At 50.5% G+C, this 22461-nt stretch overlaps 11 protein-coding genes across 11 annotated transcripts; 8 read left to right on the forward strand and 3 right to left on the reverse strand.

The window, feature by feature from the left end:
- Positions 1-350: 350 nt before the first annotated feature.
- Positions 351-1642, reverse strand: PENARI_c008G08974 (hemolysin III family protein; the record flags this gene model as incomplete). Its single annotated transcript, XM_022631568.1, has 4 exons — positions 351-356; positions 406-415; positions 497-533; positions 715-1642. 4 exons carry the CDS (start codon positions 1640-1642, stop codon positions 351-353), a joined length of 981 nt encoding a protein of 326 aa, XP_022488625.1.
- Positions 1643-1920: 278 nt separating this feature from the next.
- Positions 1921-2898, forward strand: PENARI_c008G04809 (uncharacterized protein; the record flags this gene model as incomplete). Its single annotated transcript, XM_022631434.1, has 2 exons — positions 1921-1988; positions 2040-2898. The coding sequence occupies 2 exons, from the start codon at positions 1921-1923 to the stop codon at positions 2896-2898; spliced, it is 927 nt and encodes a 308-aa protein (XP_022488685.1).
- Positions 2899-3093: 195 nt separating this feature from the next.
- On the reverse strand, positions 3094-4632 carry PENARI_c008G01607 (uncharacterized protein; the record flags this gene model as incomplete). The annotated part of the gene is made up of 5 exons (XM_022631316.1): positions 3094-3099; positions 3209-3280; positions 3345-4425; positions 4480-4528; positions 4590-4632. 5 exons carry the CDS (start codon positions 4630-4632, stop codon positions 3094-3096), a joined length of 1251 nt encoding a protein of 416 aa, XP_022488483.1.
- Positions 4633-4887: 255 nt separating this feature from the next.
- Positions 4888-5682, forward strand: PENARI_c008G10988 (dolichyl-phosphate beta-D-mannosyltransferase; the record flags this gene model as incomplete). Its single annotated transcript, XM_022631643.1, has 2 exons — positions 4888-4988; positions 5049-5682. The coding sequence occupies 2 exons, from the start codon at positions 4888-4890 to the stop codon at positions 5680-5682; spliced, it is 735 nt and encodes a 244-aa protein (XP_022488807.1).
- A 255-nt stretch (positions 5683-5937) lies between these two features.
- On the reverse strand, positions 5938-7001 carry PENARI_c008G06810 (uncharacterized protein; the record flags this gene model as incomplete). Its single annotated transcript, XM_022631495.1, has 2 exons — positions 5938-6900; positions 6948-7001. 2 exons carry the CDS (start codon positions 6999-7001, stop codon positions 5938-5940), a joined length of 1017 nt encoding a protein of 338 aa, XP_022488537.1.
- Positions 7002-7447: 446 nt separating this feature from the next.
- PENARI_c008G00619 (alpha/beta hydrolase) lies at positions 7448-8326 on the forward strand (the record flags this gene model as incomplete). The annotated part of the gene is made up of 1 exon (XM_022631284.1): positions 7448-8326. The coding sequence occupies one exon, from the start codon at positions 7448-7450 to the stop codon at positions 8324-8326; it is 879 nt and encodes a 292-aa protein (XP_022488623.1).
- An 853-nt stretch (positions 8327-9179) lies between these two features.
- On the forward strand, positions 9180-11420 carry PENARI_c008G12339 (transcription factor TFIIIC subunit TFC6; the record flags this gene model as incomplete). Its single annotated transcript, XM_022631691.1, has 1 exon — positions 9180-11420. One exon carries the CDS (start codon positions 9180-9182, stop codon positions 11418-11420), a length of 2241 nt encoding a protein of 746 aa, XP_022488458.1.
- A 535-nt stretch (positions 11421-11955) lies between these two features.
- Positions 11956-12978, forward strand: PENARI_c008G02974 (uncharacterized protein; the record flags this gene model as incomplete). Its single annotated transcript, XM_022631367.1, has 1 exon — positions 11956-12978. The coding sequence occupies one exon, from the start codon at positions 11956-11958 to the stop codon at positions 12976-12978; it is 1023 nt and encodes a 340-aa protein (XP_022488538.1).
- A 698-nt stretch (positions 12979-13676) lies between these two features.
- Positions 13677-16736, forward strand: PENARI_c008G07443 (formin-binding protein HOF1; the record flags this gene model as incomplete). Its single annotated transcript, XM_022631513.1, has 6 exons — positions 13677-13719; positions 13770-13874; positions 13929-14215; positions 14264-14575; positions 14626-16513; positions 16567-16736. 6 exons carry the CDS (start codon positions 13677-13679, stop codon positions 16734-16736), a joined length of 2805 nt encoding a protein of 934 aa, XP_022488652.1.
- Positions 16737-17605: 869 nt separating this feature from the next.
- Positions 17606-19039, forward strand: PENARI_c008G09687 (PP2C family serine/threonine-protein phosphatase; the record flags this gene model as incomplete). The annotated part of the gene is made up of 1 exon (XM_022631593.1): positions 17606-19039. One exon carries the CDS (start codon positions 17606-17608, stop codon positions 19037-19039), a length of 1434 nt encoding a protein of 477 aa, XP_022488707.1.
- A 503-nt stretch (positions 19040-19542) lies between these two features.
- Positions 19543-21207, forward strand: PENARI_c008G05083 (uncharacterized protein; the record flags this gene model as incomplete). Its single annotated transcript, XM_022631444.1, has 2 exons — positions 19543-20644; positions 20714-21207. 2 exons carry the CDS (start codon positions 19543-19545, stop codon positions 21205-21207), a joined length of 1596 nt encoding a protein of 531 aa, XP_022488658.1.
- Positions 21208-22461: the final 1254 nt, after the last annotated feature.

The following is a 22461-nucleotide window of genomic DNA, read 5'->3' on the forward strand; positions in this document are numbered from 1 at the left end:
CATGTACCGATGGCAGCCGCATACAGAGGCCAGCCGCTGTGAAACCCCAGATGCTTCCATCTGATCAACCACGCATGGGATGCCAACTGGCACCGCTACTCCAGAGTTGAAAGGAGGCAATCTCGAAGACCCGCCACTTTGACCCATCCAAATTAGGAAATAAGTACAATCGCCCAGCTATGCAGCGTTCGTTTTTGACCACTGCTCGAGATGGAGGATGGGACAGAATGGGGTTCCTCAAGCGCATGGGAAACCGTCTAGGGGTACTTTTGTTCAAAAGTCGTACACCCTGATGCAACATTGAAAGCGCTAATTTCTGGGCTAAGTTTCTGGTGGAGAACCTAACGAATCTACCGCTGACAAGGGCAGTTGGTCTTTTACCTTGCTGGGGCGTTGTTCTCTCACACAAGTATCTCTAGACAACGTCTCCATGTGAAAAGAAAGGAAAAGAGCGGGTCCTCAGCGGCTGACGCAATCCAGCCATTGCAGAACTTACCGCTTCATCTCCTTCTCGTCGTCATCGTTGCACATAACTGATCCGAGTCATCGTCAGCAGGGACTTGGCCCTCGACAGGGTTGTTGAACATTGGTCACGTCACGTACGCTACGTGAATGTTTCATTCCAGGCTACCTCTAAAAGAATGCCATGAGTATGCTGTCCAACCTCGATTGTGCTGTGCCAAAACCCGACTTTTCAGCCGCGTGGAATCTGACAGGTCTCGGCCGACCCGCTGTGCCGATAATCAAATGCCCTCAACAGCCCTGTCAGGTGGGCCATCGCTGCGCAGACCACTAGCACGTGGAAGATTTGATGCGAACTCCCCACGATGTCGAATTTCCCGGGCATAAGGCGCTCCGGTACTCGGGCCGCATAGATCCCTGCTCCAAGGATATACAAGAAGCCCTGGAGCAGTAGCCAGCTGAGACCAATCTGTCGTCGCATTTGGTCGAAGCCAAAGTGGGAAACTCCATGGAGCACAGGGAAGGCGGCAGACAAGCCCATCCCGACAAACATGGCGGCACGGAATGGACGCCAACGAGGCGTGCGGAACCGAGGCAAAATGGACACAAAGACACAACCAAGTCCAATAGTACAAATCATAGTCCAGTACCTGTGCTGGAGCTCCGGTGCACAATAAAACCCATAGAAGACGCTGGGAACAAAGCTGCCCACGATGAGTCCCACGATCCCAATATAGTCAAGTGAGTTTCCAATGCGTGCAACCACCGGTGAATGATTCGAGATGGTGTGATAAGTGGCGGACATCCCCAGGCAGAAGGCCGCCCCCGCGAAGAAACAGCCAAAGGCAATGATATCAGAATCGGCCGCATTCTGGTATCGGGGAGCAAGCAAATGGTAGAGTTGGTACGCAGCAGGCGCCGCAATCACCGCCGGTAAGAGGTGGGTGTAGATGTTGACTGTCTCATTGTGAACGTAACCCAGCGATTGAAATGAACCTAAAAACGAGGACGAGGCGGGCCGATATCCAGTATGGATGTGATGATTATCGCGTTGCCAATGAGGTAGATCGTCCCAATGAAGCAGTCGCTTGACGACCTTGGGAGGCATCTCGAGGACATTGGCTATTTCTGCAGGCTGACTGTTTACCTGCTCGTCAATAGGGCGACGTTGGCGAGACATCACATGTGATATGCAAGTATGGCAGGATGGTAAGAAGTTTTGAAGTCGACCAGCAGGACATACACAAATCAGCAGAAAAGCAAATCAATCAAACTGGAAAAAGAGAAGATATCCTAGAAGATCAAATAAAAAGGAGAGATACAGTGTTGGGCAGTTGGGGTAAACCAGCGGAATCGCCCTGTTGGGAAAAAGCCTCGGGACAGCCTGTGCAAACAGTGCAAACAGTCGGTATATCAATCAACGACGCTCGTTCATGTGTTCAACCAACCCCCGAAAACATGAGCCGCTTACGCCCTGTGGCGGACTCCCTGGAAAATGTGGGATTCGTGTCAAAGGGTGATAAGAAGTGTGTCTGAGATGCGCACCCTCTCAGAACACCACTGATATGCATTCGCAGGCTGCTAGACCCCAAAGTCCAGACCGAGTACTTTGACAAGATAGTCGACCGATATATGCGATTCTGCGCCCACCACTCCAAAGACCTCGATGCTGCACTAGCCTCCCTCCCCACAAGTGCCTCAAATGACGCAACCTCCAATCCGCCCGCCGCCCAGCGACCTTCAACATCAACCCCCGCTGTGCGGGGTGTCCCGGCCCCGTCAACAGAGCTATCCACACTCCTCCTGTCCCTACGCAAGCTGCGCGAAGCTGTTCTAGCAACGGCCTCAAATACCACGGCCACATTCTCACAACGAGTCCACGTATTCTCGATCCGCTTGTCTATTCTCGCGCATCACCCTCCGTCGTATTTCCCCTCTCTGCGATATAGCCTCGATAAACTACACTCCCAATCACACCCACTGCCAGACTCCGAAGCCAAGGAACTGGTCACTTATTTAATTTTGGATTATGCCTGTCGCCAACAGGACATGGTTGCAGCCTTTGAGCTGCGCGCCCGGGCGCGAAAGGAGCATGCGTTCCATTCGCAGACGGTCGATAAAGTCTTGGCGGCCTTGTTGCACGATAATTGGGTTATATTTTGGCAATTGCACAACAGCGTCGACTCATACACGCGTGCTGTGATGAATTGGGCCTCGGACCGTGTTCGCAGGCACGCGCTCAAGGCTGTTGGTAGTGCTTATCTCAACGTGCATATCAGTTGGATTGTGGGTGGTTGCACGGGTGATGAGCAGAGTTGGACGTGGGACAAGTTGGTTGAGGTTGAAAAGCTTGGTTGGGAGAGGGACGATGACAAGATTATCATTAAACGGCCGCGGCAGCGGGCCCCGCCGAAGCCGGAGTCGACGACGGTATGAGTACATGGAGTTGTGTTTTTCTTCTGGACAAAAGCATCTCGTGGCGTTCGTTTACATGCATGGCGTTGGTTGGAAGTCTTTGGCAGATTGATATTTTTCATGGTGTATTCATTAGACAGTGTTCAGATTGGCATCTACATGAGATTCAATTCGTTGCCTCCAGGGCGAATCATTTTAAATTCGAGTGTTATAACTTCAGATCTGAGTTTGGTCGATCTAAATTAGTGTGTCCTGTAACAGGCTGTTTCGAGATCGTGTCAGCCAGTTGCCCCTTCATATAACCTGCATTATCGGAGCAAAGTTCGTAGACCGTTGCCATGTTGAAGATCAACCCCGCAAACGAATGGTTGGCGGAGATTTGAGCCTCAAGAATCTGACGAGACTGGAGAAAAGTCAGCAGGTTCGACGACTAGGGTTTCAACGCATCCTTGCAAGTAACCACATACTTCATCCAGTTGTCCTGTGTAAAGTAGACACACTGCCATGTTCTGAGCTACCAGAGCTCCATCTGTCCGTGTCTTATCTTCGCCAAGGGTGCGCCATTGAGATACAGCATCTGAGTAACGGCCTTCTGCCATACTCAAAAGAGGCTCCAATAGAGCAGCCTCCTTGGTGTCATTGGAGGCGCCAAATACCTGACTTGCCGCATCAAGGTCACCAATCCGTAGAAGTAATAATGCTCTCCTGAATTTGGTGGTTTCAGTCTCTGGTCCAGGTATCCGCAAGGCCTCGAGAGATCGTCTGGCTGCATCGAAATCACCCATTTCTATCAACGAGTTCACACTTCTGACACCAAGGTCTGCCAATCTCTCTCTCCATATTTTCCGCTCATACTCACTGATTTCGCTCCGCATTATTTCCCTGCGAGCTTCCAAGCCAATCTCATACAGTCCACCAATGCTTCTGCGTGAATCACCAAAGCCAATACTCTGGAGCCGTACAGCCAGAACGCGCAGAGGCCAAGGGACAATGTGACGAGGATCGGGCGCATGAGCATGGGCTTGTTCATTATCAGCATTTTGAACAGCCCCAGGCTTCTCTAGAGTCAGGTCGATATAGTAAAATGTGGAGCTCAAATCTTCGAGAGCTTTTGATTCTTGTGCTGCGAGGACTGTATTTCCAGACAGCTCCAAACATGCCAGTCGTGTGTAAAATAGGGAGAAAATCAGTTTGATGTCCGTCGGAGAGATCAAGGACGATGTCAAAATGGCTGCCGCGAAATGCGCTGCGACGAGGAACCGACCCTCAGCCACTACTTTCTCGAGGGTGCCAAGAGAGGTCGACAGGGGTTCTCCCGGATTAAGGATAATGAATTCGGTGCGCAACGGCGGTGGAATATCAATATGGGAGAGAGTGTGGTAGATGTTGTGCCGAAGAAGGAAAGACAGGTCCTTTCCTAATGTTTCTGGTAGATCATCTGGGGCGAGCGGATCTAGCTCATGGAATGATGCCCCGGTGAAATGGTCTGAAGCAAGCATTGATTTGCGTTTGGTTGGCGAAGTGGGTAAGCAAGAGGGGGCGAGTGGACTGAATTTTATTAGAATATGGATGTAGCGGTGGAATCCAAGGTACAATGCTCACTCATCTGATGCATCTAGAGGACCTCTCGTTGAGCTGCGGGGCCGAGAAGCTGCACAGGCAATCAGTAAGGGGCAATTTGGGAGATTGATGAGGAATGAAGTGGCGCTTACACCTAGAAGCATTCCGGTGATGTTTTTCTGATGCTGGATTCATTTTGAAAACTTCCAAATGCGACAGCAGTGAGAAAAGTCCACCTGGGCAAGCTGCGATGAACAAAACATCTGATAAGCTATCGGATTCTGCCAGGGCGGTCGACGCCGGATCTGGCGACTTGGCCGCGACCTGGCGTTGCCGGATGCAACAAGCTGCCATACGTTCCCTACTCTTCACTTCTTTTTCTATTTTCCTTGATCTCCTTGATCTTGTACCGCTCCTTACCTCTTTAATTGTCATTTTACGACCTTCAAAATGGGTGCGACTCACAAGTACTCTGTCATTCTTCCTACATACAATGAGCGGAGAAACCTCCCTATTATCGTCTGGCTGATCCAGAAGACCTTCAACGAGCAGTATGCGCCCATTTCGAACCGAATCAGACAATTAGTAGCTAATCTTTTTTATTTATTTAGGAAGTTGGATTGGGAGGTCATTGTCGTTGACGACGGATCCCCTGACGGCACCCTCGAGATCGCGCAGCAGCTCCAGAAGCTCTATGGCAAAGAACACATCATCCTCAAGCCCCGCGCAGGCAAGCTCGGCCTGGGAACCGCTTACGTCCACGGCTTGAAATTCTGCACTGGCAACTTCGTTGTCATCATGGACGCAGATTTCAGCCACCACCCCAAGTTCATCCCCGAGATGATCAAGATCCAAAAGGCCACCGATGCCGACATTGTGACCGGTACCAGATACGCGAACCTCGGAGATATCAAGGGCGGAGTCTACGGCTGGGATCTGTTCAGGAAGTTCACTTCGCGCACTGCGAACTTGATCGCCGACGTCATGTTGATGCCTGGTGTGAGCGACTTGACAGGTAGTTTCCGCTTGTACAAGAAACATGTGCTTGAGAAGGTCATTCTCAACACTGAGAGCAAGGGGTACAGCTTCCAGATGGAGATGATGGTCCGTGCTAAGGCCATGCACTACAAGGTTCGCGAGTGTCCGATTACCTTCGTCGATCGTCTCTACGGCGAAAGCAAGCTGGGCGGATCCGAGATCGTTGACTACCTCAAGGGTGTGATGAACCTGTGGCTGAAGGTTTGAAATTGTTCAATGCGCTTTGCCACTGGAAACTGTTTTACGCAAATGGTCCAATTCATCTTGTCTCAAAGTCCAGACCCGATTCATGTCTGGACTGTCTACTCTACTGCCCTGTGCTGTGATATACCCCTTTCTGACCTCTTCTATTCCAAATCCGTGCACTTTTGGGTGGTGTTTGAATGACCTGTTTATTGTCCATATCAATTCAATGTTCTCTGTCTTTCGACCACGCGTTCTATATCTCTTTAATACCACAGCTTAGAGGCTGTGAAGGTATCGTAGAATTCGATCAATAAGCTCCTGTTGACCTTCATCCTTGACATTGTGGCTGGCTCCGACGATCACACCGCTGTTTTCCGTATCCCATGAGCCGCCTCCCGCTTCAGTAGCCTGCTGCCACCTCTGCAACAGTTTCTCTTTGTCCACCCAGTGCGGGCAGTATTCATCATTGCCCGAATACAAAAATAGCAGCTTGGACTGGATGATTCCTTGAGTACCGATCTTCCCAAACGTCTCCTGCAAGCGCTTATCACTCAAGTCGGAGCTGAAAAGATCATCCTCAGATGGGTGCTCAGGGCTTTCGGGGCTAACCAAACTCAAGAATCGCCGAGCACTCAGCGGCGTGTCGGCAGGATATGAAAGTTTGGAAGTGAGATGCATCGGGAGAACGTTATCGATGTTTTTCTCCGTGTATGGCTGCTTCTTAGCAAAGTCTACAAGTTCATTGTACACCTTCTTGAGCTCATCGGGCTGCGGAGAGTCGGCGATGATTGCTTGGAGACCCTCTCTGTCTGACGCAGGAGCCTGCAGAATAGCGCCGTCAAGTGGAGGGCGAACTTGATGCTGGAGGCCATAGCCAGAGTTGGGTGAATAGAGGTAGTGAAGCACATCTTGGCTACCCGTAGAGTGACCCATAACTGCGATCTTTGCAGACTTGGCTGGTGCGCTGGGCTGTTGTGATGCCTTGAGGTCGCGAATGAATCGGACGCATTGGCCGAGTTCCTCGACATCGCGATCGAGGCTTCCGACTCCCCATCCGCCGTAGGAAGAAGAGAGCAAAACGGAGAAGACAGACCACTCAGTGTTTACCAATGCTTGGGCTAGCTTGGAAACATATGGGACCGTGCAGAATCCATCTGTCAGGCCGCCTACGAAGATCAGGCTGTGTAGCTTGTTGACATCTGATGGTGGGGTGAACTCGAAGGCCACCAGTCTTGGAGCCTGGGGGAGTTAGCTCAATATGTATGGTTAGGAGGTGAAATCCTTACATATTCATGAAGGACGCCGGCATGCGACAGTCCACGGCTCGCGTGTGAAGACATGATAGAGATGTTGGTGTTGGCAGACTGTGGTTGTCGAAAACGACGGTGGGCGATCAGCAGTTGACGTAGGCGGGGTCGGATCCTCCATAATTCATGTCCTGCGCACTAGGATACCGCTGTCAGGTTTTGCAATCATTCTGTGCAAGATGACATTTGCTCACTTACAGTACAGCGGCGCTCACTACTCGTTTTAGGCTTAGCCAGCTTGGAGCTGAGCACCCGCCAAGGCGATCGCGACGGGGATTTCATCAGATGACTCAAAGCGGTCTTACCTCGTGTTGCTTACAATAACCGCGTAATCTGCTCACAAAATGTGAAAGTCTCAAATTGCCAGAATAATAAGACGATTTGACATGAACCCGCTCGCAAGGATAGGTCTTCCTCGCCTCAAGAGCATGCAGTCAACATGCCGATACATCAACATAAACTCCCGAGCTGATCAAACAATGCGACTCCCTGACGGAAGGACCTTGGGGTATGCCGAATATGGCCCTGAAACAGGCTATCCATTGATATTTCTCCATGGCTACCCCCAGTGCCGCTATGAGGGCTCTATCATAGAGGACATTCTTCATCAACGTGGGATTCGTATGATTGCCCCCGAGCGACCAGGATTCGGTCTATCGACAGAACAACCCAATCGACGTATCATGGATTGGCCTGCCGACGTTCAAGCCCTGGCTCGTCATCTTAGTCTCTCCCGCTTCGCCCTGATGGGCGGTTCTGGTGGTGGTCCTTACACATTGGCATGCGCGCATACAATTCCCCACGAAATGATGTCCGCAGTCGGTATTCTCGCTGGAGGAGGGAATTGGAAAGCTGGAGCACATCATATGCCTTGGATATATCGGATATCAGCCCTTGCAGCAAAGTACTGGCCGGCTGGATTACGAGGTTCATTGAGCATTGTGGTTTGGATGCTTAGGAACGGACTGACTTCACGAAGGGGGATCCGGTGGCTTGATGGCTATTTGCAAAAGAACCAGGACAAGCATTCCAAGACAATTGAAGAGCGAAGAATAGAGATTCTCCGCGCTTTGTTTGAACCCTTTAAACAGGGCTCTGGCCCTGCAGTATACGAAGCGAAGTTATTATCACAGGACTGGGGCATTGAATTTAGAGACGTGACATACAGCAACCTTCATATCTGGCATGCAGGGAAAGACTGGAATTCACCGCTGCCAATGACGGAGTACTATGTCAAGCAACTGACTGAAAACCCGTCGTTCAAGGTTTTTGAGGATGATACGCACTGGACTATCCATAGGCATCTGGATGAGATGCTCTCGGAATTGATACCTGAGAACACTATGACGAAAGCCTAGATTGGTACTGCACTGAACCTAGGCCAAAGCGCAACGACATCCATTATTGCAGCATGTTGCAATGATGCCATGCCATGTACATTACAATCTCTACTCAATCTTATGATACTATATCCCAACTTACTCGTACTTTTAACCATTTTTGCTGTAATATCCTTGATTTGTTGCTGCATCCATGGAGTAACCCATATTCTTGAAGACTGGACTACGCAACAGTGCAACTTTACAGTTTCTATCAGATGGAAGTATCGAACCTCGCTGGATTAGGGCGCTGCTGTCAGCCATTCATAAAAATTTGAGTTTCCACATAAGAGACGCAGAGTTGGGTGTGTATTATATAAGGCCATTGTCTCTCTGGCTCTTAAAGGTGATGTGCAGTCTTGCCCGCCACCATTAGTGAACGATTGTTGCTTGGTGTTGAGCGAAATCTGAGCAGAATGCGATAGGTCAAATGCGCAAGAAACATGTTTTCTAAGGAAATTGGGTTAAAGTATTGCCTAAAAGTATCGTACCCAGTCATTCACAAAAGGACAGCCAGAAATAAACCAGATACATTGATTGAAGAACATTTAATGTATTGGGTGTGGTAGACTGAGTGATTTGCGTAGAAGTGGCCGTGAATAAACAATAAAACCAAACATGCGCTAGCCGTTTTGGGACTGGCGTCACCGCCTTGGCCCTCATCCATTGAAGCTTCACGTCATTCTCTCATATCAAGCAGTGGACACTTCAATACACAAGCTGGCTTTGAAAAGCTTTGGCTAGTCTCTCTGCTCTGCTTGAGCTGCAAGTTACTGGATGGACTCTATGCACGCCCGCCATCGCCGTCTTTGACGCGACGTATCTAACCAAGATGTCATCCTCCCGCAGGTCTGGGCGTGTTACGGGCCCCAAGAAAGTTTACACCCAGGATCCTTTTCATATAGCTGGAATTAGTGATGACTCCGACCACGGCGGACAAGCAACGTCCTCCAAGCGCAAAACCAAGCGCCCCAAGAAAGAAGACTCCCCTTCTGATGAGGAATTTGTTGCCGCCTCTGGCGACGATGCCAACAACAGAATTGATAACGAAGAAGACGAAGAAGATGCCGAAGAGGAGATGGAAGAAGCACCTGATGATTCCGAGTTCGAAGAAATGGATTTGGATGAACCCAAGGCCATCCCCAAGAAAGGGAATAAGGCAGTTCAGCAACGCGACTTGATTCTGAAAAAGCGAAAGACCGGCGGCATAGTCGTGCCAGATGTGGACGAGACACACTCTCGTGGTCTTCTTGACCCCAAGGACCATCTGTCAAAAAGTACATATTACAATCTGACATTCGGTGCCGACGATCGTGACCTGATCGCAGCCATCTATTTCCGTGGCATATGGAACAAGGGACGTGACTCGATATTTCCAACTCGCACTACCTTGGAAGGACCCAGACCGGATGGACATGTCTATGGACCAACGCACGGTGTCCACCCAGACGACGTGAAGAGGGAAAGCACGCGCGGATGGGACTGGTACTATAACAAAGAGCCCGGAGAGAGATTCCGGAAACGACAACGCACGAAGAATATTGAAGAATCAACAGCTCGCCAGAAGTACTTGCCGCAACCAAAGGATCGGCATCACGACATTCTTCTGGGGCCCTATGACAACCAGCAGCTTTTCAGCCTGGGGTACCATGAGTCCTTTGATTATGGCAAAGTCTGGGGAGAAAGGCACTCTAAAACAAATGAGCCAGAAAGGAAGACGAACAAAATTCGAGAGGGATGGATTCTAAACATGGGCCATAAGATCCATTGCATGGCTTGGGCTCCGAACCATGACGGTCTTGCTCAGTACCTTGCTGTGGTTGCACCAATCACTGAAGAGCAGAAGGACCAGTACAAAGCTGATAGAAGCGAACCTCTTTCATCATTCAAACCCTCGCCGCCTTTTCCTTGCGCGCTCCAGATCTGGGAATTCAAAGCCAAAAAGAGTGATACCTCGACGAGAACTCTTGACATGGACTGCAAACCAAAGTTACGACAAGTCTTATGTGCTGATTGGGGAGACCTGAGGCGGATGTCTTGGTGCAGACTGCCTAGAGAAAAACGGGACGAAGATGACGAAGAGGCAACAAAGTCTATCGGGCTACTAGCAGGGGTTTGGGGAGACGGAAAATTCAGAGTTTTGGATATCAAATTACGCCGAGGGTCGAAAGAGACAGAATTCAGTGCGTGCTTATTCACTCAATTGGTGGAGTCCACTAACACGGAAGCTCTAGTCAAACTCCAGTCACCCGCTTTTGAAGCAAAACCACCCGACACAATCTGCACATGCGTCGCTTGGTTATCTCCTAGTGATGTTGCAGTAGGCTGCAGCAATGGATTCGTGTCTATTTGGAACATTGGATTCTCTGCAACTGAACCACTTCCCTTCTTCTATCGACCAATTCACTCAACATACGTGTTGGACATCACATCTGTGTATCCAAACCATCCTCACCATGTGATCACTATATCCATGGACGGTGAAACTTATATGTGGTCTATTCTCGATCCCGTGGCCGATAAAGTCTCAACAGTCCGCATGCGAATGCCATCCCCCAACATCAGCTATTCCCCCATCCTTCAGTCCGCTGTTTCCGGCGACGAACAGGAATACGCCCGCATCATTCCAATCCGACGATTCTTTACAAGTAATGGCATAGGCAGATTCTCCAGCAATGTCTCGGCCATGGCTCCATGTAGTTTCTCGCACCCCTGTGTCCTGTATGGGAGCGCCGCAGGGGAGGTGTTAGGAACCAATCCTTTCCGCCGGGTGGTCTACAACAAGGAGCAAGTGTGGCAGCAAATGTGGTTCACACATGAATGGGTTCCAAGCTCGAAAGCCGACACTGCAGGCACCAGCCGGTTTTTCGATGGATACCGGGCAGAGAGCCAGAAACTGGCCAAGCACATGACTAGCGACACTAGGCCGATCACTGGCATCCCTACCTCCACAATCTACGAAGAAGGCACCCACGTCACAGCCCTCGGGTGGAACCCCAACCCTTCATGTTGTGCGTGGGCAAGTGCAGCGCTGGGGAGTGGGCTGGTACGAGTGGAGGATCTGGCTATCTAGGTAGAGTCCTGCCGCAGCAGCTAGGCAGTAGTCACAGAAGCCATAAGATATGCTTATGTTGGCGTGTAGATCAGGGTCATTCCCTCATCATTATGATTCTAGAGGTTCTAAGAAAAGTAACTAGGCGACAGTGAAACGCGACGTTGTGTCAGAGTGGATCCCCCAGCCACATCACTGTGCTTACATAATGTCGATCATGGCCATGCCACGCTTATCTGGCAGCGTGGTTGGCACATCCGTGGATCCGGGTGGGGCTCAATTTAGGCATAAAGTAGAGGCTGGTTTGAGTCTGTATATCCCCAGCCATCCCAGCCGCCTATTTTTGGCCCAATGGCAGGAAGATGGCCGAAACCGCCAATGATTCATGGATTGAGATTGTTTCCTTTCAACTTTTAAACCCTCTACTTCTGCTTTCTTCAACTCTCCAATTCACTCCATCTCTACTCTCTACCTCCATTGTTTACATTTTGCAATCCTTCAATCCTAGTCTATTTTCTGCATCAATTACCAGCGAAACTTCTTCTACCTCTTTATAATGCACTTCTCCACCGCGGCACTCCTCGCCTTTTCTTCCATCAGCGTTACCTACGCTGCTCCTTTTGCAAACACCCAGAACGAAGACCTGTCTCGCCGCAAGGCAACCTACGACGTCGTCAATGTCGACGGAGAATCTTCCTCTTCTGCTGTTCCTGAGATTGACACTGTCTTTAAAACATCAACTGTCACTGCTCCCGGTGCAAACCCTGTGCCTGTGACTGTCACTGTTACCGCCACTCCTTCGAGCTCCTCTATTGCTCGCGTTACCAGCTCCACTCCCTGCTACGAGACTCCCGCTCCACGTACTGATATTCCCCTCCCATCCATTGCTCTCCCGGAGTCTGGATCGAGCTCTTTCTTCCGCCGTGGCCTGAGAGCCGCTGGCCAGCCTGCTCTCTTTGCCCGCGAGTACGCTAGCTCTGCTTCCAGCTCTGCTTCCAGCTCTGCCTCTGCCTCTGCTTCTCTCTATGCCCGCGAGTACCCCCAGCCATCCAGCACCGGTGCTCTCTATGTCCGCGAATACTCTACTTCGTCTGCTTCGCCCACAGCCTCGGCTTCGGCTTCGGCTTCCCTCTATGCCCGCCAGTGGGCTACTGCCTCCCCATCCTCTTCTGTCTCCCTTGTCCCCAGGCAGTTTGGTGGCTGGTATTCCTCGGCTCCCTCGCCCACTGTGAGCGTGCCCGTCTTCACTACTCCTCTGGTCGCCCGTCATTTCGGCAGTGGATATTCCACTAGCGTGCCTGCGTCCTCTTCCGCCACTCCTTCCAGCTCTGCTGCTCTAATTGCTCGCGGCTGGTACTCATCTGCCTCCGGCACTCCCTCTTCCAGCGTAACCCCCACTTCGGCTGTCCCTCTTGCTGTCCGTGGTGAATTCGGCTGGTACTCTCCCATCGCCGGTACCTCTTCCGTCGCCACTCCTACCGCTTCGCCCTCGCTTGTGGCTCGTCGCTTCGGCAGCTGGGCCTCTTCCAGCGTCTCTACTCCCGTCTCTAGCGCTTCTGCCACCCCCATTGCCTACTAAGATAGATCACACACAGCTATCTGTCTTAGTATAAAATGGCGCAAGCGTGACATTTCATGAAATTATGAGATCTTGTTATGGATCGATATGACTGCGAACACGAACCATATTTTGCCATCTTTTGAATATGAACATGGACTGGCTTGCGAATAGATTGACCTACCCCCATCACGGATTTGGGGGCGCATACTCGACTGGCGTTTTTATCGGAGCAATTTTTTGAAGAAACTACGATTCATCATGTATATTCCTTTTCCCCTGGGTTATGGGATGATTTGTTTTTGATTTGGGCTACATAGACTGTGACTGAATATTTTACGAGCCCTCGATTACATAGATAGGTTGCACGAACAAATGAACAGAATGAAATGGAAATATTATTATGAATACCATTTCTTGTAATTTATTTGTAGACAAATCAGTAACTAAAGCAGATTTCCATCTTAGGCAGAAATTAGGGCCGAGTTGGCTTGGATTATGTAATAGGGTGCATGACAGCTGCGCGGTGGTTGCCCCGAGAGACGCGCCCGTAAACAGCACATCCCTCCGGTCACCTCCAACCTCGACACATTGCGACCTCCAAGGGTCTCTTTTGTTGTTTTTATCGCACAGTCTTATTGCTCTGTTCCTTTTCCTTTTATCGGTCATTTCCACACCTTTCAAATTGAGCAAAGGCTGGCCGAGGCTCAACTTCAATCATGCCTGGGACGGTGGCAGATGGACCTACGGTCTCCATGTCTTGTATGCTGTTCTCCATTATTACTCGTTGTCACGCGCTAACAATACCCTAGTTGCGAATAACTTCTGGGGTAAAGATGATGCGGGACTTCAGCCTATGCTGGACCGCATGCATAATTCAAAGGTTACAAATGATGAATTGAAGGTTTTCTATAACCGTATGTGACATGCATCACAGCCGCGACATTTTTCAATACTGATATTGCTCACAGTTCGAGCTTCTATTGAAGATGAATACGCCCGCAAACTCCAGGCTCTCTGCCGCAAGACACTTGGCTCATCTGAGACCGGGTCGCTCCGGAACTCGCTCGATGTGGTTCGTGGGGAGACAGAGGCAATTGCCAAGGCACACGCGGCAATCGCAGGACAAATGAAGACTGAACTGGAAGAGCCACTAGCTGCGTTTGCCAGTGGTATCAAGGAGCGACGGAAGATCATTCAACAAACCATTGAACGCCTTCACAAGACTAAAATGCAACAGACGGCGGCTGTCAACAAAGTACGCATCCTTCCGGTAACTTGGTGGAACAACGAGCTAACTATTCAGACACGCGATCGTTATGAACAGGATTGTCTTCGCATTAAAGGATATCTGGCGCAGGGACATATGGTTATGGGACAAGAAGAGCGCAAGAACAAAGCCAAGCTTGAGAAGACCCAAATTCAGCTCGCGTCCAACAGCAACGAATATGAAGCCGCCATTAAACAACTTGAAGAGACTACTGGACGTTGGAATAAGGAGTGGAAGTCTGCTTGTGACAAGTTCCAAGACTTGGAAGAGGAGCGTCTCGATTTTACGAAGAGCAGTCTGTGGACATATGCGAACATTGCCTCGACTGTTTGTGTCAGCGACGATGCTGTATGTTTGTTCTCCCCATATCTAATTTTCTGTGTTAACATACGATATAGTCTTGCGAGAAAGTCCGTCTTTCATTGGAAAACTGCGAAGTGGAGAAGGATATTCTCGCCTTCATTAAGGCGAGCGGAACTGGTCAGGAGATCCCAGACCCTCCTCGATTCATCAACTTTTGCAAAGACGACGATACTGGTTCTGAGATGGATGAGGCCGAGGGCTACTCGGTTGCCCAGTTCCAGCGCACCATGAACCCTGCATTCCGTACATCATCTCCCCAGCCCTCGACCTTCGAGTCTCACAACGACCCGCAGTCTGAGCTTGCAGCTCATATGGGCCACCCTGCTCCTCCCGCTAACGAAGTGCCGATCCCGCAACCTGCCTCTCAGCCTGCGCCTTTGGATCTCCGTCGTGGAGGTGCGCCGCCCCCGAACTATGACCCTGAGCGACATGGAGAGATTGGAGCCGTTCCCCACAACGCATACCCCACAGATGGTATGACCATGTTCTGTCGTGCGGGTCCCCCATCGGAGCGCAGCTCGGCAGCCAGCGCCTATCGCCCATCTAGCCGCGACTCTCAAAGCGAAGTTTCGAACCCTACCTCTATGTCTAGTGTCGAAGCAACGCCTACCAAGAAGTCCATCCCGAAGCCAACAAACAGTGCGCCACTTCCAAGCTCCTTCGAAGACAAGCAGTCACCATCGCCAAAGAAGAAGAGTGCATTCTTCAGCAACAGCCCCTTCCGTCGCAAGAGTCGCCACGATAAAGAACGACCTGTCATTCCTTCACAGCCAGCTATGTCCCCACAGGCCGCGCCTCGAAGTGGATGGGACTCGCCAACTGCACAAATGAGCCCGACTAAGCCCATTAGCCCACCCAAACAGATGAGTCCCTCCAAGCAAATGAGCCCACCAAAGCAGGTCACCCCCGCCAAGCCTCCAGCTGGTCCACCTCCTTCGGCAGCCCCTCCTACTCGTATCACTGCAAGCCCCGAACCTGTTGACCCCCGAGCCAACTTCCAGCTCAACGTCGGTAACAATGTATTTGACGTTGCTTCTCCTGAGAAGACCTCGCCAAATAAGGGGGCTCAGGCAGCTAAGGCTCCCGAAGACGACTTGGATCCCATGGCACGTGCTCTGTTTGAATTGAAGACAAATGGAAAGCAGTCTGCGACTCGAGTTTCTGCTGATAGATACGCTGGTATCTCCACGCCTAACCCATCTGCGCCTTCTTCTCAGTATGGTGGTAGCAATTCCAGTGGTACAGCGCCTCCGGCTTACAATGACCCTGCGGTTAAGCGACTTGGAGCACCCCAGCCCGCCTTCACAGCCAAGCAAATGCAGAAGACGACCCAAAAATACACCGGTCAAACCCAGACCATGCTTCGGGGCCAAAACAACAGCATGGGATCCAGGCACAGCGGTCAAACCCAGGAAGTCCCTCGTGCCAGATCACCTGCACCAAGACGGAGCGCCAGTCCTCAGGTTGCGCCTCGGGCTGCATCTCCACGTGTGGATACTCGCATGAGCCAGAACAGCAGAGGAGCAAGCCCAAGCCCGGCCTCCTACCAGTCCAACAGCATGCGAAGCCAGTACAGCCAGTCGCCCACTCCTCGTCGCGCTGAAAACCCACCCTACTCTCCCAACGACTTCCAGAGAAGGCCCTCGCCCGCCATGAGCCACCGTGCGGTGTCTCCTCAGCCTCAGTTCCGACAGCAAACTCGTCCCTCCAGTGCTGGTGGAATGGAATTGCAATTGTCTGGAAACCATGGTGATATGTACGGTGCTAGCAGCCCTGGTGGATATGGCTCGGCCCGGTCGAGTGGCCGCCCCTCATCTACTTATGGTGACGGCCCGCCTATTGGCCGATCCCGGAGCCGAACTCTGGCTGTTGCAGAGCCCGGACGCAAATTCAGTCGCGACGGCCGTCCCATTCTGCATTTCGGTAAGTTTTATCTCACTCCTGATTATAGGCTGTCATTATCTAACTCTTCACAGCTCGTGCCATGTACACTTACAATGCCGCAATCCCCGAGGAGCTCGGCTTCGGCAAGGGCGATGTCCTTGCTGTTCTCCGTCTCCAAGATGATGGCTGGTGGGAAGCCGAAGTTACCAATGCCCGCGGCCACCCCGGTCTCGTGCCGAGCAACTATTTGCAAATCATCTAAATACCCCCTCGATCTCACGACCCGCCACGACCCTCACAACGATTGTCCTGACGGAGATACTCTTTCTCATGTTCTCACGTAGATACCATGCTTTCGCCAACCCTCTTTGCACATTCACGGTTCTCTCTTAACTCTATCCTATTCTTACCTTTCGTTCCCAACATGGTGCTACAGTCTCGTCTCGACATCACGAACAGCTCGTTCAATCATGTTTTCTGTTCTTACAGATGTTTTTGGAAGCTTTAGCGTGCGTGTTTTGGGATTTCTTTTTGGTATTGCGGTTCGTGTCAATTTGTTGGATTTTCATTTCCTTTTCTCTTTGCGGGATCTTTTCGGATGAAATTGTATGATGACGGATCTCTGGCTATGGAGACTTTTTTGGGGGCTCTGTGGTCGACCTTTTCTTCGCTTTATCTCTTTACTTTTGATCGCTGATGGACTAATGTTGGCCGCTCATTCACTTTTTTTATGGAGGATATGATGTGACTTGTTCTAATTGATGCCCTTTCCTTCTGTGATTTTACTCTGGTTGGTGGTGTGTAAGCTGTAAGCGGATAATCGTGAGGATACAAATTGAATGCACAATCACGTGTGTGCCTTTTACTATCTAACACCAGCCATATACGTCGTAATCTGTAGAAATTCTTGTATTCAACTCATTTGCTTCGATCCACGTTTTATCTGTGATTTGAAAGTAGGGCTAGGTGGAGACCGGAATATTGCATGTGGCCAATCATGCTCAGGTAGCTTTCCACTGTCAACACCCCTTGGAGTCCAAGTACAAAATTGCACTCCTCCTGTAACCGCATCTGGAGACACCGCTCAGGTGTGCCTTTATATTTTGCCGTAGCTCTCTCTGTTACTTGAAGATGTTTTTATCCGGCCTTACTCGAGCCCGTCCAGGTCGCGCGACCCCGTCTATCTTACGGACACCGACTAAACGATCTTACTCAAAACCTAGCTCAGCTTTCACTCTGAACTCTGCTTCCAACGTGAAGAAAATCTTTGCGACTGCTGGTGTTGCCAGTACAGCAGGCCTATTGTGGCTGACCACCACTCAGGACGGGATACCGCGTATCGACTGTCCCCCAGCTGAGCAGATGGTGACCGAGCCGGGTCCTTCGAAAGAGCAGGTTACACGCATTCTATATGAGGGTGCCTGCTCGTATCGATCCAACGATATCCCCGGTGTCAACAGATACGACGTCAATCAATTGGCGTCTAACAGCCCTTGCGAGGACCGATATATCCACGGCAAGCTGTCTTCTCCGTGGGACGATGGAAAAGAATGGATGGCCTGGGCTGTGTTTGATGGCCATGCAGGATGGCAAACTGCAGATCTTCTAACAAGGCAACTCTTACCTTTCGTGCGCCGATCTCTGCATGAAGTTAAGTCACAATCAAACGAGAAATCAGTGCCAGACGAGCTGGTTCAGCAAGCCATAATGAAAGCCTTCGTGGACCTCGACGACTTGATTGTGAAAGAAGCTTTGACAACATCCCAAAGCAGCGAATCCCTGCAAGACAAGATCAAGAAATTAGCACCCGCCTATGCTGGCTCCTGTGCCTTGCTATCCATGTACGAACCAGCCATTAGCACCCTGCACGTGGCGTGCACTGGCGACTCAAGAGCAGTGTTGGGGCAACAAAGGCCAGATGGCAGCTGGGAGGCAATTCCCCTATCGATAGACCAATCCGGCCGCAACGATGAAGAGATCGCCCGGCTCTACAAAGAACACCCGGGCGAAGACAACATCGTGAAGGATGGCCGGGTGCTGGGAATCATGGTCTCACGAGCTTTCGGCGACAGTCGGTGGAAGTGGTCTCTAGATTTCCAACAAGAGATGAAGCGCAGGTTCAATGCTCCCTCGCCCTTGACGCCTAGGTACGACGTTCGCACGCCACCCTACCTGACAGCCGAGCCGGTCGTGACCAGCACTCGTATCGACCCTACCAAACCTTCGTTTTTGGTTATGGCGACGGATGGCTTGTGGGACACACTTTCTAGTCAGCAGGGTGTGGACTTAATCGGCAAATGGCTATCGGGCAACGACGGAAAGGGAGTCAAATCGCCAACATACGAGCCGTTTGACTTTGGTCGGTTCCGGGAAGGAGTGGATTGGAGGTTTGTAGAGGAACGAACGACCCTCCAGGACGACAATGCCGCTGTGCATCTGACGCGTAACTCCCTTGGTGGAAATCATCATGAGTTGATCGCTGGCCGGCTTGCCTTTGACTCTCCGTTTTCTCGCCATTTGCGAGACGATATTACTGTACAGGTGATTTTCTTTAACAAGGACTGAAAGAGAAGAGAATTAATACCTCGATACGAAAGTCTCATAGTGAATTTCGATGGAGAGTTTTTACCTTCTCACCACGATATTGACGGTAGGACCGGGCCGTTTTGCCGTAATATCCGTAGTTTAGCCTTAGTCTAACTTATGACTCCCTCTACATGGGATGTATAGAAGATAGAAGGAAATCCTAGCATGAAAAGTGATCCGGATTGCTCTCGATTCTTTTTTCTCTTTACCTTCCGAAACTAACCTTCTTTAATAAAGGCAACCAATGAATAAGTTCCTATTGCCATCGTGTAGTAAGCCTTGCCATTGCCCCGATTGACTCCTGTGAGGCAGTTGCAGGAGGGGTAACCCTGGTCATCACGCGAGATGTAAGTCGACTGGACTATTTCTTCCCCATCAACTCTGATCCCTCCCTGGCAACCATCCAGTATACTATATACTGCATAAAACCATCAATATTACAACACCCTCTACACGAACGACATCAAGGAAACTCCCGTGGAATGTCGATCGTGACAGAGACTCCAGATTCCCCAACGGCAACAGGGCCATCGCGAGAGCAGCTCGAGATTGAAGATGCTCTCGTATATCCCACCGGGTTCAAGCGAGGGCTCGTCATCTTCTCAATTCTCCTCTGCGTCGTCTTTGTCGGCCTCGACATGACCATCGTCGCGGTGGCCGTTCCCAGCCTCTCCAACCAGTTCAAGCAGCTAAACGACATTGGATGGTATTCAGCATCCTACCAGCTGGTCGCCAGCTGTTTCATCTTCTTCTTCGCCCGGCTGTACACCGTCTTTCCCATGAAAACCATCTTCCTAGTCTCCATGTTCCTCTTCGAGCTCGGCTCGCTCCTCTGCACCGTCGCCCCGACCAGCGCGACATTCATCCTGGGCCGCGCCATCGCAGGCCTAGGCAGCAGCGGTATCCAGACAGGCAGCATTGTGCTGCTGACGAGTCAACTGCCCGTGCACAAGCGGCCCTTCTGGACCGGGCTCGTAGGCGCAGGTTCAAACATAGCCATGGTGATTGCTCCCCTGATCGGCGGCGTGCTAATCGACGCCTTTTCCTGGCGGGCCTGTTTCGGAATTAATCTGCCTATCGGGGCCATCGCAAGCGGGTTCGTCGCATACGCGTTCCAAATGCCCGCGAACCCCCCACACGAAGCCGGATTGCCCGTGGTGGAAAAATTCAAGCGGCTCGACATCCTGGGGACGCTGGTATTCGTGCCTGCCATCGTCTGCCTGCTAATCGGGCTGCAATGGGGCGGCATCAAATACGGCTGGACCAATGCGCGGATCATCGTGCTGCTGGTGTTTTTTCCCGTCCTCATTGGCGTCTTTGCGTTCATGCAGCATCGCAAGAAGGAAGATGCTACTCTCCCCCCACGCATTATGACGCAGCGCAGTATTCTGGCTGGGGCTTGGTACAATGCTTGCAGCAATGGCATCCTTGCCGTTACTGAATACTATATGTCGATCTACTTCCAGGGGGTGCGAGGGTTTAGTGCTACGAAATCTGGCGCTATGGGCTTGCCGCTCTTTGCGGGCATGGCTGTGACGGCCCTCATGGCCGGTGCAGGGACCACATGGATGGGCTATTATTACCGTAAGTAGCAGCACATTCCCCTTGAATCCGGGATGAATGGGTAATTAAACGTATCTATATCTACTACAGCTTTTATGCTCATCAGCTCAGTCCTCACGCCCATCGCCTCCGGACTGCTCACCACAATCGAATACGATGACACTCTCGTTAAAATCATCCTACTCATGACATTTCTCGGCGCCGGCGTGGGCCTGGGTCTTCAAGCGCCAGTGTTCGCCGTGCAGACCGTTCTCCCAGACAAGGACATTGCCACCGGGGTCGCAATCACCGGGTTCACGGGGCTCCTCGCATCTGCGCTTTTTGTCTCGGTTTCTGCCGTACTGTTTCAGAGCCGACTGGCCATCGAAGTGGAACGGTATGCGCCGGGGACTGACCGGAGCATCTTTGACCACGGAGGTCTGGTGGATGCGAGGGAGCAGATAGGGCCTGTTAGACTCGGTGCTGTGCTTTCTGGGTATGATGAGGCGGTGATTCAAACGTTGTATATCCCTGTTGCGTTGGCTTCGTTGTCGATTTTGGCGAGTGTGGCAATGGAGAGGAGGAGTGTTAAGAAGACTCAGTGAGTCTGTTCTCCTCTCTATCAATATGTAATAAGTTCCTGAGCGTGATTTAAATATAAATATGTAAGGTGCCATCTACAGACAGAATATCATAGATACAGCAACCTCTTCTTCAACATATGCTCCGTTTTAGGGTTACCCAAGTAAACAGCAATAGCACAGCTAATATTGTATGCGCTATGCTCGATAGAGAATGTAAAGATCCCCCTTCCCAGATACACTGTGAAAATACTCCATGCATATCATTGTTGTTAATATGCCCCTTGTTAACGGTTATTCTCTTCATCGTTGGGTTGTTGTTAGGGTTAGGGCGAGGTGAGATGAGATGAGGGTAACAATGTAGTTACGTAAGAATCATCTCGTAATAATCGTCATAATTCTCCTAAAATCAAGTCTAAAAATCAACCAAGTCACCTCATAACATAAGATTTGCTGATATTACTACGTAATGCCATTTTCCTTTTACTCCCACAGCCAAGTAAAGTAGATATGTAGTACGATGATCAACCTGACATCGATATAAATTAACCACCAGAGGTTCCTATCTAGTCATTGTTAACATGGTCACAGAGTAATTAGTAGAAATAGAAAAAGGAGTAACCTTACACGCAATAAATCGGACAATACTATATCAACCTAGTACGACTTCCAGGATTAACATTATATAGTAAAATATCCACTATCAATAGTATCATCTTTCAATCAACCCATTTCCACAAACGCCCTCACCATGATACCCCCAGACATCTACTCAGTGATCCCCTGAGCCTGAGCGCCCTCATAAAGCGGTGGCAGCCCAGTTACCACCCAGCAGACATTATCCTATCCATATAGTTGTGTCAAAGTACCAAACATTTGACACAGCGTGCTATATCTGGGACTACAATAGCATGTAGGGCTTGCCTTTGCTGAATTACAATAAATACATTTCGTTCAGCTAACTGTCGTAATAAAGAACCAATTGGGGAATTACTATCCAGCGACACACACTAGGTAACATAAGGATCATCTCCTCTGTACAATGGGCAATCTGCTCTCTCCCATCAAATTAAAGTTCTGCGCCGACAACATATAAGGGAACCCAATTCTCTTTGCCCTAGCAATCCACTCTGTCGCATTATGGGTCTCCATCATGTCTATTTGAGGTAGCTCGCCTTGATTCTCCTCAGCATATGCCTCCCATTCGTCCAATTGCAATTTCATATCGGCGCGGTGATTCAAGTATCGGGAGATGGCCGCGTGACGCCCAGAGGCTTC

The sequence above is a fragment of the Penicillium arizonense genome (assembly GCF_001773325.1).
Source record: "Penicillium arizonense strain CBS 141311 chromosome Unknown PENARI_contig008, whole genome shotgun sequence".
NCBI lineage: Eukaryota > Fungi > Ascomycota > Eurotiomycetes > Eurotiales > Aspergillaceae > Penicillium > Penicillium arizonense.